At 43.2% G+C, this 17964-nt stretch overlaps 1 protein-coding gene across 1 annotated transcript in view; it reads right to left on the reverse strand.

Moving 5' to 3' along the window:
* Positions 1 to 665: 665 nt before the first annotated feature.
* Positions 666 to 17964, reverse strand: part of LOC145408800 (D-beta-hydroxybutyrate dehydrogenase, mitochondrial-like) — a 69287-nt gene continuing 51988 nt past the window's right edge. The window contains exons 6-9 of the mRNA XM_080279447.1: positions 11774 to 11879; positions 9983 to 10044; positions 7370 to 7512; positions 666 to 824 (exon numbers count right to left, since the gene is read on the reverse strand). Coding sequence (XP_080135573.1) covers positions 666 to 824; positions 7370 to 7512; positions 9983 to 10044; positions 11774 to 11879 — 470 coding nt within the window. The remainder of the gene's footprint in view (positions 825 to 7369; positions 7513 to 9982; positions 10045 to 11773; positions 11880 to 17964) is intronic.

The raw sequence follows: 17964 nt of genomic DNA on the forward strand, positions 1-17964 counted from the left end.
CGAGGCGTCCGTCCTCGTGAATGGGTTAATGGGGATTATTTAGAATGCACGTTCGGTGGTTAGAATGCACGGTCTGGTGGTTATGATGCACGGTTCGGTGGTTAGAATGTACGGTCCGATGGTTAGAATGCACGGTCCAGTGGTTAGGATGCACGGTCCAGTGGTCAGAATGCACGGTCCGTTGGTTAGGATGCACGGTCTGGTGGTTAGAATGCACGGTCCAGTGGTTAGAATGCACGGTCTGGTGATTACAATGCGTGGGAATATGCCAGCTGAATGATAAGCTGAGTGTAATGTGGACCTCACTGTACTAAACATTATACTAAACTTCTTACATTAATGATGAGCTGCTCCTAATTTTTCTGCTTTTATTTTCCTGAGGGTACTGAAAATAAGATAGTTTTGCATGATTGATTAAATAGAATAAATCGTACAACTGATTCCCATTTTAACCCATCCACCCAAAGGAGTTATTTTATACATAGTGTCTCATTTCAATTTGCCTTTTAAAGATATTTGTCGAACCGGAAGAGTTAGATGTGGTAGTGAGACCTTCATGTTGGTAACCCTAACTGTGATGGATCTGTTTCGATGATGGTGGTCCCTAGTGTGGTTACTCGACGTCGATTCTGGTGGCCCTGTGTCGATGGTGGTAGAGTGCTGACCTACTGGATATAGAGCCTCTCGTAGACCCACTCAGGCAGGTGTGTGGCCACGAACAAACGCGCTCTGAAGTAGAGGTTCATGGGGTTGTAGCGGACCTGAGGGAAGCGCTGTACGAGGCCCTCTGTGAAGGCGTGAAGCACAGGGGAGAGATCCGTGTCCTGAGAAGAGAGACGGAGGGGTGAGAGAGTGGAAGCAGATGAACAGGAAAGAGGGTAACGTGAGCAGAAGAAAGAAGAATGGGTGAGGAGAAGGATTATTTGAAGGAGAGAGGGGGGAGGGTCTTGGAAGCTAGGAAAAGGAAAGAAAATAGAAAAGAGAGATAAAAGGATGGGAAGAGGTATAAAGGAAAGGGTGAAACTATTAAAAAAAAAAAAAAAGAAAAAGAAAAGTGGGGGAAGGGAGAGGCGAGAGAGAAGTGAAGGTTGGTGGGATGTGGCGAACCTAAAAGTGATGCTGTAGTGGTTCTTTGTGTAGGCATGGAGAACGGAAATAACGTCTGTGGCAGTGAAGAGAGGGGCAGAGGTGAGAGTAAGAGACTAAACGAGAGAGAGAGAGAGAGAGAGAGAGAGAGAGAGAGAGAGAGAGAGAGAGTAAAACTGAGAAGAAAACAGATGGGTTTGAAGAGGGAGGGAAGAGATGAGTAAAACAATGAAGAAGAGGGGAGGGATCAGCGAGTGGAAGAAAAAGAGGGGAAAAGTGCAGAAAAAAGAGAGAAGAAAAAATCAGGAAATCTGAAAAGGAAAGAGAAGAGAGAAAGGAATGGAATGATGTACGAAGAGGAGAAGTGAAAAACAAGAAGAAAAGGATGTTGTAGGAAGGAGAGAGAGATGAAAAATAAGGAGAGAAAGAGGAGAATAGGTAAGCTTAGAAGAAGATAAAAGAGTTGAGTAAGAGATGCGAAGGGAGGACAAAGTTAGGGTGGAATGCACATCTGAAACATGAACCCTTGTGCTTTCCTCCATCCTCCTTGTGAGGGATAGGGAGAAAGCTGAGGGGCTCTTGTATAATAGGCAGTGTGGCCGCTCCATTATATTAGTACCACCACGTGAAGGACCGTATAACGTATAGTAAATAGTTTCTGGGCTACAAGAAACCATATGATTTGTCGCTCAGCGTAGACTTAATGAAAATGGCACTAAGCGAAGTGAGTGGATGGTGAGCGTAAAACCAAGAACAACGAACAGGAAAAACCACCACGAAAAGAAAAGGAAGTAGCGGGAAGAACAGGGTACACAGGTAAGAAAAGAACAGAGAAGAACATAGGAGCAGCTGAGAAAAACAAACATACACAGAAAACACAAAGAAAGAACTGAAAAATATAAGAACAGCAGTGAAGAACAAAGGTAGACATGAAGAACAGATTACAGAGAAGAACAGAAAAGCACATATGATCAGTCATGAGGAACGAAGTACACAAAGAAGGACAGAAAGAAGAGTCCTGAAGAACAAAGGTACACAGGCAGAACAGATTACACTGGTAAGAAGAACAAGGTACAAACACAAGAACAAAGAATGTTAGAACAGCTGTATTAGGCAGAAGTACACACGAAGAACAAAACACATGCAGTTTAAGAAGAACAGTGGTCAAAAGAAGAACTTGCACTGACAGAAAGGGCAAAGAACAGGCATAAGGAAGAAAACGGTTGTCAGAAAGAACCTGAACCGAAGAATACACACACACACACACACACACACACACACACACACACACACACACACACACACACACACACACACACACACACACACACACACACACACACACACACACACACACGAAAGTAACAGGGGAACAGGTCACACATTGAAATAGTATCCAGTCAGAAAGCACAGAGTAAAAGCCATGAAGTCCCATCTGATGCAGACGCGAAGAAAGCAGTGCTTAGCCGCAGTACCTCACATACTTGTTAGCCTTCCTACTTAATCACTACTGTTAGCCGCGACCACTCATCATCTCTCACAACCCCCGAATCAAGCCTAGTATCTTCACATTTTCGTAAATCCTGCCAGTTGCCACATTCCTCGAACCTGTTCCTGTGTGGGGAAGAATCCGGATCGAAGTTGGAGCCGCATTCGTAGACATTTTTAAGCTTGACTCTCTCTGGGCTCTATAACTCACTCTCAGCTCAACAAAATAGTCTGGCGTTAACGGGTTTTAGAATGAGACCAGAGTGTTCATGGTGACTGCGTTAATACTTTCAGACTTCCACGCTTAATCTCCGTTGAATAGAATTGCCTGGTTTTATCTGAAAGCGATTACTATAGAGGAGGTATTTTGAGCATGAGAGATGTATTTGCAACACTAGTGCATTCTTTCCTACTCTAATGACTCACTCCTTGCTGAATAAAATCGTCTGGCGTTTGCTGAAGTGACAAGCAAGCGACAGAACCATGAGAGGGTTAATGATGACACCATTAACATTCCGAGGCTTCTACAACTCATTCTCAGCTGAATAAAATCGTCCTTCGTTCACTAGAATTAAAAACTAGAGCTGTGCCGACCATGAGAGTTTTCAGGTCCTTTATAAAATCGACCGTGGTGTTCAGATGGGGGGGCGTAGAATAAGTATACCTTCAACGAGTGTGCTTTCCTCAGGATTACCGTCTTTAGCTTAGCGTATTCTGACTTACCTCATGTCCTTTTTTGTGTGTGTACGTTGGATACAGAATGGTGTCTTTTTTGCTGATTGAATGAGTATGGGATAGTATTGTAAATGTGGCTTCCTTTTTGCTGTCTTGTGATGTGGCCGCAAAATTGAAAAGTGTAAAACGAAAAGTAGATGTTTTTGCACATTGGCTTTCTTCAATTTTGTGAAGTGAAATACAAATAGGTGTGTGAGGTGGTAACTGAATGAACGCCCGGTAGAAATTGTTTTAAGTGTCGCCTCCTTTTTGTTTTCCTGAGTTGTAGCCGCAAAATGGAAGTATGTCGAACGCAGGAAGTTCATTGTATTCTTAATTGATTTCTGTTTTTGTGGAAGCTAAATAGGTATGTCTGTGTAATAATACTAACTGGATGAATGCGTAGTAAAGTGTTGAGTGTTGGTCTCTACTTGCTGTCTTAGTTGAAGAATGTAAAGGCTAAAGAAGAGGAATGCATAACGTAAAGTAGAAGTTTATTGTATCTTGCTGGTTTTTGCTTTTATGGGATACAGATAAGTGTGTGTGTGTAGTCTTACTTTAATGCATGAAAGATAAGTGTTCCATCCTTTTTATCCGTGTGAGTCGCAGGTGGCGAGTGGATGAATGTCATGCACAAAATGAAAGAATGTCAAGCGCAAAGCAGTTCATTGTATTCGTAACGGGTTCATGTTTTGTGCGAGCTAAATACAGGTGTGTTTAGTGCTAAATGAAGAGATGCGTGGCAAATGTGGAAAATATATTTTCCTTTTGTGTGTACGAGTTCTAACCCCAAAGCAGAAGCATGTCAGTCGGGGTTATGATGTTGGTGCTGTTCTGACAACTTCTGACTTTGCTTTGGAGCTGGCGTGAGGTAAACCATTGAAGAATTCGTTTATTTCTATGATGCGGATGATTTGCAATATTTTGTTCGCTGTCTGTTACGCAGCTGTTTCATTGCACTTCGATAGACATTTTGTGCCCATCAGTTACACATGGAAACAGTGTCCTTTATTGCCAAGTTACATGAAAAGAATTGGGTAATTAGACATCTCCCGAGTGTTTTTTGCTTCTCTTTACGTGTTGGTAAGTTAACAGTTGTCTTGCCTTTAATTTCATGAACGTGAATACTGAGTGGAGTTTGATCTGGTCTGAAGTTTGATGCCTATCTTCATATTCAGGGGATTTAACCTCTTCAGTTTGGTGATGCTTTTTTTTTTCTTTTTTTAATATATATGGCTACCGGACAGGCGACAAAATAAAACTTAGGAAACTTTTTCTGCGGTGAAGGGGTTTGGTTAGGCTGCTTTTATCTCCCCCAGTTCGCAGTGCCCCCCCCCCTTTTTTTGTACATATATACTTCATTTTGACGGAGAATAATTATAGAACGTTTACGTGACTTAATTACCCTGCATCCCAACCGACGAAATAAAGAAATACGTTCTATCGCTGCCATGTGCTTCAGATATTACCATCTGAATCTGAGAGTTTTCTTTTTCCTTTGTGAATCTCGATGTATCTGCCCCCCAGTGTCACGCTTCCACACCATGCTCTATCACATTATACAGTATAGTCTCCCTTCATCTGAGGGACCTGGTTCCTTGAAATACGATGAGCCTTAGTTATGCGGTAGGAATGAGTCTTCTTGGTTATTAGGCAAATCATCCCTCTGAACTGACTACACCTGACCAACATCTGGGCTAATTAGGGTTAGAGATCTCCGTGTGGTTTGAGTTAATGCACCAAAATTACTACCGCCCTGTCTTGACTATGGTGGTTACTGGTGATTCGTGAAAGACCAACTTGGTGATACTGCATTTGGTTAGATGGTTTTAAGGTCCTCACTGCGTTGGCGTCCTTCCTATTCGTCCAGACTCCATACGATTTTATTCAACCCAGGAGAGATATTTCGAACTGGAGGAGGCCTTTTCGTAACCAAGGGAATCTCCTGAGCTGGATAAAATAGTCTAGTGATAGCAAGAAAAACAGACGCCATTGCACTAGTATACTGAAAGGATTAATGACGTGCCAGTGAGCAATTACGGAAATGAGACAACAATGCCGATTAACTGAGTCTTCACACTTCTCATCATCAGTGAAGAAGTGAACCAGAGATCATTCTGTTGCCTTAGATACGAGTAATACAAAATTAGTCAACCCATTCAATATGATGCTTTCCTTTGATCTGACCACCACCAAGGGATTTCATTCACCCTGAAGGAGCTTATATTCATAGGAAGGCGTTTGTGAAGGCTATACCTCAACCTCTTCAATTTAATGTCTCCTTCAGGTTAGCTATAGGACTGTCTGGTACTAGAATGAAGAAACAGGAAATTCATCATCGAATCTAAGGGGTTAAAATTCAATCTTCATTAATTCGTCCGGCGCAAAAGAAGTTGAGTTAGAAAGAAAAATTCGTCAGCCACCTAAAGCGATTAACCTTTTATATATGTCAATGAAAAAATGAGTTTTGAATTGCAAGATTTGGAAAGCCTACACCCTCCTACTCTGTTCTTGCCTATAGTTGTGAGTAGACATGCTGGCCGGTCTCTCATAATTCAAACACTGTATTTCACCTTAAAGTTATATATCACGGTTTACTGGAAATGTGACCTAATTCTGCACACTGATACTGACGCAAATTACAGCCCACCGAAGATTTATGAACCACTCTAGACCCACAGAAGCGTGTGTGTGTGTGTGTGTGTGTGTGTGTGTGTGTGTGTGTGTGTGTGTGTGCGTGTGTGTGCGTGCGCGCAGCAAGCTCTTTTTTCGGACATTGGATGAAATCTACACACACACACACACACACACACACACACACACACAGTCAGATATATATATATAGGAGAGAGAGAAAAATCTTAATGGCTTCGACATACTCTCAGTCTACAAATTCCAGGCAAACAAAGTGGCAAATAATGCAGGACTTTTAGGCAACTCACGAACCTCCATTAAATCCAGCAGAATATGCGAAAAACCAGATTTCTTCACCCAAGCTTCCTCTCTCTGACTTCTTTTGGGGCTAATTTTCAACTTTCCTTTCTCGTTTTTATTTTCCAAGTCTTATGTCCCTCCCTGGTTCAGCCATTCTTTCACTCCTGTCTCACTTTGTTTCTCAGCCTGTAAAATATATCTGTTCATTTTAGTTTTTTTTTTTTTCTCGCCTTTATGTTGCCAGCATGTACTTCACCTATCTCTCTCTCTCTCTCTCTCTCTCTCTCTCTCTCATTAATTCCCAACGTTCCAAACGTTTTCTCGTGTCCTAGTTTCCGTTCTGGTTTTTCTTGATCACTGTCATTCTACTTAATATTCACTCCGCATCCTTAAGCTTTCTCTCCTTCCCCCCCTCCCTCCCTCCCTCCTTCCGTTCCCCCTCTCCCTCCCTCCACACACCCCTCCCTCTCTCCTTCTATCTCTTACTTCCCCTTCTTGCTCTCCATCCGTCCGTCCCTCCCTCCTTCCTACTTGCCCATTTCTCTCCATCCCACTCTCCTCCCCCTCTTTTCCTCTCTCCCCTTCCCTCCCTTCTTCTTTCCCTCCTCTTATTCTTTCATCCATACCACTTCTCTCCAGTGTCACTTACTCCTTCCATACCTCTTCTCTTCAGTGTCACTACCTTGACACTGACCTTTGATACTTGCCACTAGCACTACGTACCAGTTGCCTCATGCACCCTCCTAGCATTCATCCACCGACCACTTGCCACCTTCCGCTACCCACCAACATTTTACTCCCTACCACTTACCCACCTACCATTTGCCCCAACCACTTAACCCCTACCAATTACTCGCGTGCCACCTACCCACTTGTCGCTTACCCACCTACCACCAACCCACCTACCATTTGCCCCAACCACTTAACCCCTACCAATTACTCACGTGCCACCTACCCACTTGCCACTTACCCACCTACCACCAACCCACCTACCACTTAACTTATTCATCTAGCACTAACCTACCAGTCACTTTCCCTACCCACCTACCACACATACCTAACCTTCTCACATTATCACATACCATATCTACCCACCACTTAGTCACCTACTGGTTATGATCCTGCCACTTACCCACCTACCACTTACCCCAGTGTTGGCGTACTTCTTCATCAGGTCGACCCTTGCCCTAAAGTGGCTTCTACCGTAGTCTTTCTTCACCTCCTCGGACATCTGCTTCCACATGATCTCTGCCGTGTCCTCAATCCCTTTCTTGGTGAAGATGTTCGTGGCTGGAGGAGAGAACGTGATTTTGAGAAAGAGAGAGAGAGAGAGAGAGAGAGAGAGAGAGAGAGAGAGAGAGAGAGAGAGAGAGATTTACAGATCTTATGGTCCTCAGTGACAGCCTGAAAAATTAATGTAAAAATTTACTCTGGTCCCGGGTGAAGAAATACAGAAGTTTATGGACAGAATATCAAAGCAAAGCAGGAGAGAGAGAGAGAGAGAGAGAGAGAGAGAGAGAGAGAGAGAGAGAGAGAGAGAGAGAGAGGATTTATATGAAGGAAGAGAGAGAAAGTGACAGATAAGTGAAATAACACTTCCAAAGGAGGACGCAAGAGTAAATGAATAAGTAGCAAGAACTCGCACGGGATCGTGTATTTCCTTCGTGTACAGGCAACAGAGGTGGGTGGGAGGTAGAAAATGGAAAATCTCTGCTCCCTTCCTAATCCTTTCCATATAATCCTTTCCAACAGTGTCATGCCCTCCTTGTTTCTCATTCCTTTTCGGACGTCGGGCAGTATCCTTCCTTCCCATACTCTTGTTGTGTTCATAACTTTCCGTCACGGTAATGGTGCATGTAATCCCTTCCACCTGCCAGTTTTGCTTCTTTTGCTTGTTATCCCCGTGCAACTTTTCTACTGGTCATCGCAGAGTGGATGTTGCAGTAGTAGAATGTCAATCCAGTGGACTGCAGGCTGAAGTTACACTCTCCTGCAGACCACTATCCTCTTAGGGGGGATATGAAGGTCTTTGCATACCCGGGCAGCTCCACCACCAAGTTATATCGATGCCAACACATATAAAAGTCCCTCTTCAGTACTAGAGATGGATGGAGGGGAACATAACCTCACGCCACAGGCTTATTTAATTTTTTACATAGCTGAAAGCAACTTGTTTCTTGTCTCTTTTGGGTGTGAATGAGAGGGAGAAAAAAGAAAAAAATCAGGAGGAAAGAATGAAGGAAACGCCATTGAAGAGGCAAGGACTAGTGGAACGAGTTTGAACAGCTGATATCTGATTCTTTGGCTGTATTTCTTTTTTTTTTTTTTCCCCTTTTAAGAGTTTTGTTTAGTACTGGTTCATATTATTTATTTATGGTGAAGAAGGCGGAGAACAGGTGATATTTTTTAAAGATGTGAATGAAGAAGAAGAAGCAGGAGAAAGGGGAGAATTGATCCGTTGATTATAGGAACTGAGAAGAAACAGGAGTATGTGGATGTGTGTGAGAGAGAGAGAGAGAGAGAGAGAGAGAGAGAGAGAGAGAGACACACACACACACACACACACACACACACACACACACACACACACACACACACACACACACACACACACACACACACACACACACACACACACACACACACAGACGAAAGTACATAGTGATTCATGACAACATTTGGCTATAATATCACTTAGCTGTTATTGAGACGTGTTCATAAAAGAAACTGGCCAAAATCCCACATAAATACCGTCCGTCTACCAACCTCATAGTCATCCCCCCATTAGATTCCCCATTACAGCCTCCCGTTGCCGCGAGACACCATTAGACCATCGCTGAATTGCCTGTGTGTAGTTCCAGACGTCTTGGATGGATTTAGATAAGGTCCAGTGTGGATGTGATGCATGGGAGACTGACACAAACATTTCACAGCATACTTTTCCTCATCATGTCATTCTTGAAGCTTATGGAAGAGAGAGAGAGAGAGAGAGAGAGAGAGAGAGAAGAACTAGGATGATTCTGATATTCCTCCCTCCCTTCTATCTTCCATTTCGTTCTGTCCTCATCATTCTCCTCCTACTACGTATCTCTTTACTCCTTTCCGGTTTCCCTCTAGCTTTTTTATGCTCTCTTTTTTTCTTTTTCATGTGGTTTCTCATACTCATTTTTTAGATTCATTCAGTTCTCCTTTCTTCTTATTTTCCCTCCATATTTTTATTTTCCATTGTCTGTCTCCTCTTATCTGTTCGTCACCCCCTTTCTTTTTTCTTCACTTCCTTTCTTAGTCCTCGTACTTTCTTCCCTGTCCATTTCCGTTCCTTTTTTCATCTTTATGCATCCTCTCTCCCCCCCTGTTTCCGTATAATTTCTTGTGTTTTCCTATTCGCTTATTTCCTCTCATTTCTTAACTGCCCTTCACCCCGTTTTCCCCTCTTAAATCTTATCCTTTCGTCCTCTTTTCGTATCCTCACCTCCCGCCCTTTTTGTCATTCCGTTTCGCCTAAACGTCTATATCCTCCTCCTCCTCTTCCTCCTCCTCCTCCTCCTCCTCCTCCTCCTCCTCCTCCTCCTCCTCCTTCTCCTCCTCCTCTTCCTCCTCCTCCTCCTCCTCCTCTTCGTTATCATTATCATCATCGTCATCATCATCTTCCTCTTCCACTTTTGTGCTATCCTTTCATCCTGGCTTTTTCTTTTCGTCTGCCCTACTCTTCTTTCCTGTGCCTAAATTCTCCCACCTTCTCCTGCCCCCTCTGCCTTACCTGCTATGAAGTTTCCCGGCTCTATGATGGACACCTTGACTCCCCAAGCTCTCATCTCGTACCTGATGGAGAAATACAGGAAGGTTATACACAGTTACTAAAATCAATCAGATCTTACGGCACTTACTAAGGGGTTACCTAGACCAAACACACATTCTTGCCCTTTCTCCCCAGGTTCGCAGCTGAAGGAAAACACACACACACACACACACACACACACACACACACACACACACACACACACACACACACACACACACACACACACACACACATTTTCTCTCTCTCTCTCTTTCCCCCCCCCCTATTTACTTTGCATCTCACCCTTCCCTTCTCCATCACAATTTTTCAGTTTCTCGTCTTCCCTTTTTCCCTCATACTCTTTCCCTTATGCATTTCTCGTTTTTCTCCATTGTATTCGTCCTTTGCGCTTATCCCTCCTGTATCCTATCCTTGCTTTTGACAGATACAATACTTACATTTGTCCTGTCCTATATCAGACAGCCTCGAAAGGACCAGCCTGTTGCTGTTTGCTTTCCTTTGTACTCCTTTGAACTCCTTTGTATTTTATGCCCTGTTTTCACTCCGTCCCTTTCTTCTTATTCTACCTCATTCCACCATTTTCCCCCCTCATATCCTGCTTCACCCGCGCTTCTCCCTACCTACCCCCCTCCCTTCCTACCCCCTCCCTTCCTACCCACTCCCTACCTACCCTCTCCCTACCAGCCCCCTCCCTCCCTACCCTTTCCTTACCTTCCCCCTCCCTACCTCCCCTCTCCCCACCTACCTTCTCCCTCCCTACATACCCCCTATTCCCTCTCTGCCTATTCCCTCTTTGCCTACCCCCTCCCCACCTACCCCCTCGCTAATTAACCCAACATGCTTCCCCCTACCTACCCCTCCCTACCTACCCCCTCCCAACCTACCCTCTCCCTACTTACACACTCCCAACCTACATCCTTCCCTGTGTACTCCCCTTCCTACCAACACCCTTCCCTATCTACCCCCTTGCTACCTATACCCTTCCCTATCTACCCTCTCCTACCTACACCTATTCTACATCCCTACCTGCCGGCTGTGCACCTGGCCTCAATCCGTCTCACCTACATCCTACCTCACCAGTCCTTCTCAGACACCGCGGTAACCAGGTAGACTCCCAAGCCGGGCCTTAAACCTATCTGCCTGACCTCATTTTCAACCAAGTCAGTACGATTATGATTTTTTTGCTTCGTATTAATTTTCTTGCCATTCAGACGGTTTTGTTGATGTTAGAGAAATCGTTTTTAGTGACGGGATTAAAAACAGTGTGTATTTAAAGCCATTCCAAGCCTGATTTATCTCCCCAGGCTGAATGAAATCGTCTGAAGGTAGCAAGAATATGATTTAAAGCACCAGTGAACTGAAGCACCTAACCACTTCTCTATGATGACGTCTTGTGGTTTACCCCTGCCGCATCCTAACTATTTTATGCAATTCAAGAGAGCCCCAGTGTACAGAAAGGAATAATACAAACTTTTACTAATTTGTTTTATTCCAAGATAGTTCCGAATCTAATTAATCTTCGTCGGGAGATAGAAGGGACGTAATTTAAAGTGTCATCGTACTGAAGGGGTTAACATTATTTTTTTTCTGCATGATGTTTATAGTCTCTCTCTCTCTCTCTCTCTCTCTCTCTCTCTCTCTCTCTCTCTCTCTCTCTCTCATTCCTTTTTTTTCTATCTTCCGTTTTATCTCAGTGTTTGTATCTATCTATCTGTCCATCTATTTCTATCTTTCTATCTCTCTACGCACCTGAGGCAGTCGCAGAAGCCCTCCACTGCATACTTGGACACTATATAGGGCGACCTCATTGGAGCAGCCATCCTTGCCAGGCCGCTGGAGATGGTCACCACGCGGCCTGTGAGCAAGAAGGGGTGATGAGAGAGAGAGAGAGAGAGAGAGAGGGAGGGAGGAAGTGGACTAGGAAAAAAGAAAGGTTTAGGGAGAGGTGAAATGTAAATGCGCACAGAGAATGAAGGTTATCATGGAAAACTAGAAAGCACTCAGATAGCGCATACCTCCGCCAATGCCATTGCAAGATTCGGATCTGGATCCTCCCCAAAACTTAATAAATTCTTTCTTTGCCTATGACCCGCCCTTCAACAATAATTCATTGAAATCCATTGAGAATTTTTTGGGATAACGTGTGGATAAACAAACAAAAATCCTGGATCCGGATGATGATCCGGATCACCACCAAAATCTAGTGGATTGTTCCTAGGGACATACTCTACCCCTCCAAAAATTTCAGCCAAATTTGTTCATAACTTTTTCCGTAGTCTTGCTAACAGACAAACAGACAAAGAAACCAACGGCGGCAAAAACATAACCTCCTTGGTGGAAGTAATAAGATGAGCGTGTCTTTATCACTTCCTCGCTTCTCTCTCTCTCTTTCTCTCTGGTGCATAGTGGCATTTGGGGTTAACTGGAATACAGTGCTGTAGTTGTACTGACGAGAGGGTTAAAGCTGACTGTTTTATCAATGTCGACCTACTGTGCTCACTCTCCGCAGAATGAAATCGTCTCGGGTAGGTAGAAAAACGTAAAAAAATAAAAATAAAAAACAATCAAAAATAGGCTAACAACAGGAAATTCAGGAGTGATAAAAGAACTCGGGCCAAAGTTGACCCCTTCAGTAGGAGAAGCGTCCCCCACAGCTGAATAAAATCATCTGGCAGGAGTACAAATAAAGTGTATAAAATTCTAGGATACTGAAGGTGTGACTTTCTTGAATCAGGTGACGTAACTTACTGGTATATTTTTTCTACTTCCAGACGATTCTATTCAGCTTAAGAAAGGCCTCCTCTTATAGAAAGGGTGTGTGAAGCTGTACCAAATCCCCCTACTTTGAAATCTCTCTCCATTGCTGAATAAAATCGTCTGGTGCAAGAAAGAATACACAGCAGTCGACGTCACATTATTCAGGGGGTTAACACCTTCATGAACGCGTCCACATGGGTGAGGACAAGTCTGTTATTCTTTTCATGCTGACACTAGATGGCAACAATCAGCTGAAAGAAATGCAGGAACCTGAGAGTGTTAATAGCCCTCATCCATAAAAAGAAAGATAAAGAAGATTAGACTTCCGCTCTTAAACACGACTGAAAATAAAAAAGAAATTCCGAGATGATTTACTTTAACGATATAAGCCATTTTCCCAGTTGTTTCTGTTATACACTTGTAAATGTCCATCATAAATGTTTTTCTGGGAGTGACAAGAAGCACTTCCGTAATTTCTTCTGTTTTTCCGTCAGTAATTTCCGTTTGTGTATTTTTTTTCTCTCCTTTTTACACTGCTAGGTCTTTCTTCTCCGTTTCTTTACTCCAATTTCTTTTTTGTTTAGTTTTCCTTTGCACGTTGTCTTCTTCCACTTCATTCATAATCAGCTTTTCGTGTTGGCTCACTCTAAGTCTTCCTGAAAACAGCAGGTACGATCTTATAACCACCGGGACTAAAGGCAAGGGAGTGACTTTGGCAGCAACACTTACCTTTTTACTCTAACGACTCAAAATTACCATCTCTCCGTCTTGATTACAGTGTTGTAGCAAGAGACTAACACTCCAATGTGATACTAGTCATGAGGTGCAAAGAAAGGGATGTGGAGCTCTAGTATTGTCTTTATTCTGCCACTGACCTACGAGAAATAACGCGCAAAAAGACAAAAATCCTGGTCATGTAAAGAGAAAATGAGTATATTATAGGTTGTCATTCCGCCGTAGGTCAAATTTTACTCTCGACTCACTGGCTCCTCTCAGTGCTTGCTGGTGTGGTTTACAGAGGGGCATTGTCGGGCAGTTTTACCTCCTTCGCTCAGATGAGGTACTAATATTTGCTATCTCCAGACTATTATTTTCTGCTCAAGGGTGACTTTCGAAATAGAGGTGTTAGATTCTGCCTTCACTAAAATACTTTACTTGGGTGCTTTCCGAACCTATGTAAAATCATCTGAAGGCAACAATAACCAAAACACAAAATACGTCACCATACTGAAGGGATAAACTCTCTGACGACGACAAAAAATCCTCACAGCTTTACACTTGCTTCCACCTGACGATTTTACGCGATTTAAAAGTTATCTCTCATCTCAAGGATTCAGAACAGTCTCCAGTAATTCTCCACTGATGACATAAATCTTGACTTTTTTATTTTTGCCTTCGTCAGACGATTCTTGTTAGCTTGAAAGTGGCCTCTCATCGTCTGATGCAGCTTTGTCTAAACTATCGATGTCATGTAACCGACATATTCGACCTGATTTCACATCACCCCGATTGGTATCTTTCAGAATTGATTTACAAGAATAAGTTGTTTTACCACAAGAACGAGCTTGAATATTTAGATCAATGAGCACCGCTTTCTAATGGAAGAACTATGGATAGATGATAAACAACGCACTGGCTAAGAGTCCACAATCTCACCTTCAATCTCCAGTCGAAAGACATAGAATGGCGTCTGTATAAGAATGATGATGAAGTTTTGTAATGTATCGCACAGGAGAAATCCTATAAAGTTCTAAATGATCAGTACAGTTTTTGTCCCAAGATGTGAATGTGCATGTGGCAATAATACTTTCTATGGATAAAATATAAAACGTCAGTAGCAAGCGATATATTGCATCCATATGAAAACAATGTACAAATGAGAAATAAGAACAACAGGCATTTTCCAGTATACATCGTTTGTAATGTCAGACTGATTCGCGTAGTGTTCACAAGTAACTGTGGTCCAATTTACCTCCATGCTTTCCAGTCTTCCAGCCAATATCCATATCCTCCTTGACTTGGCCCCCTTCTCCGCCCCCCCCCCCCGGCTATTTCTCCCCAGTGCACTCACCCTCATTATAAAACCCAGCCCATCTATTCCCTCCATTTTTTGCGTCGTTTCTCTACCTCCGCCCGGTCGCTTTCTCGAGTCGTTCCGCCAGCCACGACCTCCTCATAAATCCTTGTGCTAAATCCCCATAGCCGCGTGTGGGAAGGAGATGGCCGGCCGGAGAAGCCCTGGGGTCATATTTATCAAGGCTTTTAACTCTCTCACCCTCTTTTGATGATCTCGGACGAAAACCATGTGGCATTAAATGAAATACAATACCAGAATTCTTCCGATCATTTATGGTGACTCTCTGTAGCTCCTACGAGGCTCTCTCTGTTAATATTGTTTGATTTTTGCTGGAACAAATGCTTGGTAGTTGTTCTGATTATAAGAGGGTTAATGGTGACAGTATTAACTCTCTCAGGCTCTTACAAAACACTGTCATCTCAGGCTCTTAGAAAACACTGTCATCCGAGTGAAATCGTCTGGCGGTAGCTCCATTAAAAACACTAGAGTTGTTGCTATCATGAGAGGGATATTGGTGGCAGTATTAGCTCTCTCATGCTCTCATTAACCACTTTCAGATGAATAAAATCGTCTGACGGTAGCTGGACTAGATATCTATTGTTTTTCCGGCCATATGAGGGTTCTTGACAGTGCGAACTGACTCAGGTTTCATTGATGCGCACTCACCTGCGTGAAATCGTCTGGCGTTAGCTGATGTAAAATTATAGGGTTGTTCCTATCGCGAGAGGATTAACCAGTTGCCAGGATAGAATGGTCTCCGTGGTAAGTTAATGTCACTATATATCGTTCTGTTTCTCCTGTTTCTCATTTTTTCTTTCAGTAATCATTTTACTTCGGTTGCGAAGTAGCTGTCAGTGAAGACATGGGTATAACAAGCACTCTCATGGTCAGTTGTGTTCCTTCAGTCTGGTGACGTATTTTCCATTTTATTCTTGCTAACTCTAGTCGATTTTAATAACTTTTGGCGAAACCGTCTGTAATGACTGTGGTTAGAAACACTCCCCAGCCAACCCCATCATAAACTTCGATTTCTCACCATAAGGTGAATGAAATCGTCTGAAGATCACTGCAACAACAAAATTAAAAGTAGGGTATTGACGTGAAGGGGCAACTCACTAGACTCTGTAATTGTGGAACCTGTTTTACGAGCCCCTCTAGCCCAGTTAAAACCAGTTTGGAAATTGTATGGGTCGCCGTAGCTCCAGCCTATCCACCTACCTTCTTGCTCTACTATCCCAAACTTCCACTCATAAATCAGGCACCATAGTCGAAGGGTTGTATTCTGATGGCTTCATGAGGTTTTATGGCAGCTACTTCTCATGGTTATTTATTTTGTGCGATGGATTTCACCTTGCTGTTGTCTTGTATGTTAGGCCATTTTAACATCGATAGGTGCTGGTGAGGGAGCCTTGTTCCTGCTTCGTCCTGTCCTCCTTCCTCCTCCTCTCTATTTCTCTTTCTGTTTGTCTTTTTTTCTATGATATTCCTCTCTCTGGCTCTTTTCCCCTCTTTTCCTTCCTACCTTTTCGCCATTCCTTCGTTTCCTTTCCTCTCCGTTTCCCTTTCCCTCCCCCTCTTTCCTGTCTCCTCAGCTTTTCCTTCCCTCCTCCTCGTCTTTACCATTTCCCCCGTCCCTCACACAGTTTCTCCCTCTCTTCCTTCCCTCCCCTTCGTCTTCACCTTTTCCTCCGTCCCTCCTACATCCCCTCCCTCCCTCCGTCCCTCCCTCTCTCCAAAATTTTCGTCTCCTTTCCCCTCTAGGTACGCTAAATCTGGAGACACCCATGGAAGCACAACAATCACGACCTTAAATGGTACGATACTCCTTGGTTTGTTTACCTTCGTGGCGTACGGTACCAGTCCCCGCCAACCTACATTTTTCCCGCGTTTTGGCATATAATTGCAACTTCGTACTCTGTTTTACTGTGCTACTGTCGAAAATTGGGAGTATTATCTCGCCTCGCAATTTTATATATATATATATATATATATTTATATTTCCGGTGCTGTGGAGAAACTAGGGTATGGTCACACTTCCTAGCACTGTACAGCATATGTTGGCGTTTCTCTCGAGACATAAAAATTATTTCGCTGTCAAACGTTTTCTCACTGCTGTGCAGAAATAGGAATACGATAGCACACTGCAACGTTATAATGTGTGTGTGTGTGTGTGTGTGTGTGTGTGTGTGTGTGTGTGTGTGTGTGTGTGTGCAGTGCTCTTAATTAAAGGGATATGATTTTGCTTGCCAGCGTCTATCTTTCGGCGCAGCTGTTGAGAAATAGGAGTATGACTTCTCCCCGAATAAACATCAGGGTTCTAACTATTATTTTATTGATTTATTTATGCATTTATTTATTTGCTGGGGGGCAGGGGTGGGAAGGCCCCTAGGAAACCCTTGATCGTAAATTTGTCTGTCTCGGTCTTGGGTAGGTTCTTGAGATACTGTATAATATTCAGGCTGGGATCCACGGAGGACATGATAGCACCCCTTTCTCTCGTACTTTTACTTTACGACATTCCTCCTGCATGAAATCGTCTGGCAGTAGCTGGAATAGAGTGCTAGAGTTGTTCCGACCATAGGAGGGTTAGGATTAATAGTAAGGACCCTTCCAATCTCCTGTCTCACTCCAATCTATAAATAAATAATTGAATAAAAAATCTGGCGTTCGCTGGGTAAAAATAATTTAGTTGTCCTGACCGTGAGGGGGATTAACTGCAGTATGCAGCATAAATCGCGTAGGAACATATTTTACGAACGATAATACTGGCCCTTATCATCCGTGACTGGGCCAATGCAGTTCCATTTCTTCTCCTTTTCCATTTTCTCATATTTTTTTTTTATATGAGATGGAGTGGTCATGGATATTTAATCTGATCAGGTCCGCACGCTTACCCAACCAGAGAGTAAAAACAAAAAAAAAAAAGGTGAAAAAAGAAAGCGAAAAGAGCGTGATAAGGATTCAACAGGTGCTTATGAGTGAGTTTTTGCCTTTTCTCAGTTTGGCTTTATTTTCTCCCAATTTTCCATGGTTATTTAATTCAGTTAGGAGCCCTTATGTTCCCCCACTTACAGCCACAAAAATGCTGATAGGAAATGGATTCAGT

This window comes from Coenobita brevimanus, chromosome 78, assembly GCF_032717465.1.
Source record: "Coenobita brevimanus isolate Jiangsu-jjx chromosome 78, ASM3271746v2, whole genome shotgun sequence".
Lineage (NCBI taxonomy): Eukaryota > Metazoa > Arthropoda > Malacostraca > Decapoda > Coenobitidae > Coenobita > Coenobita brevimanus.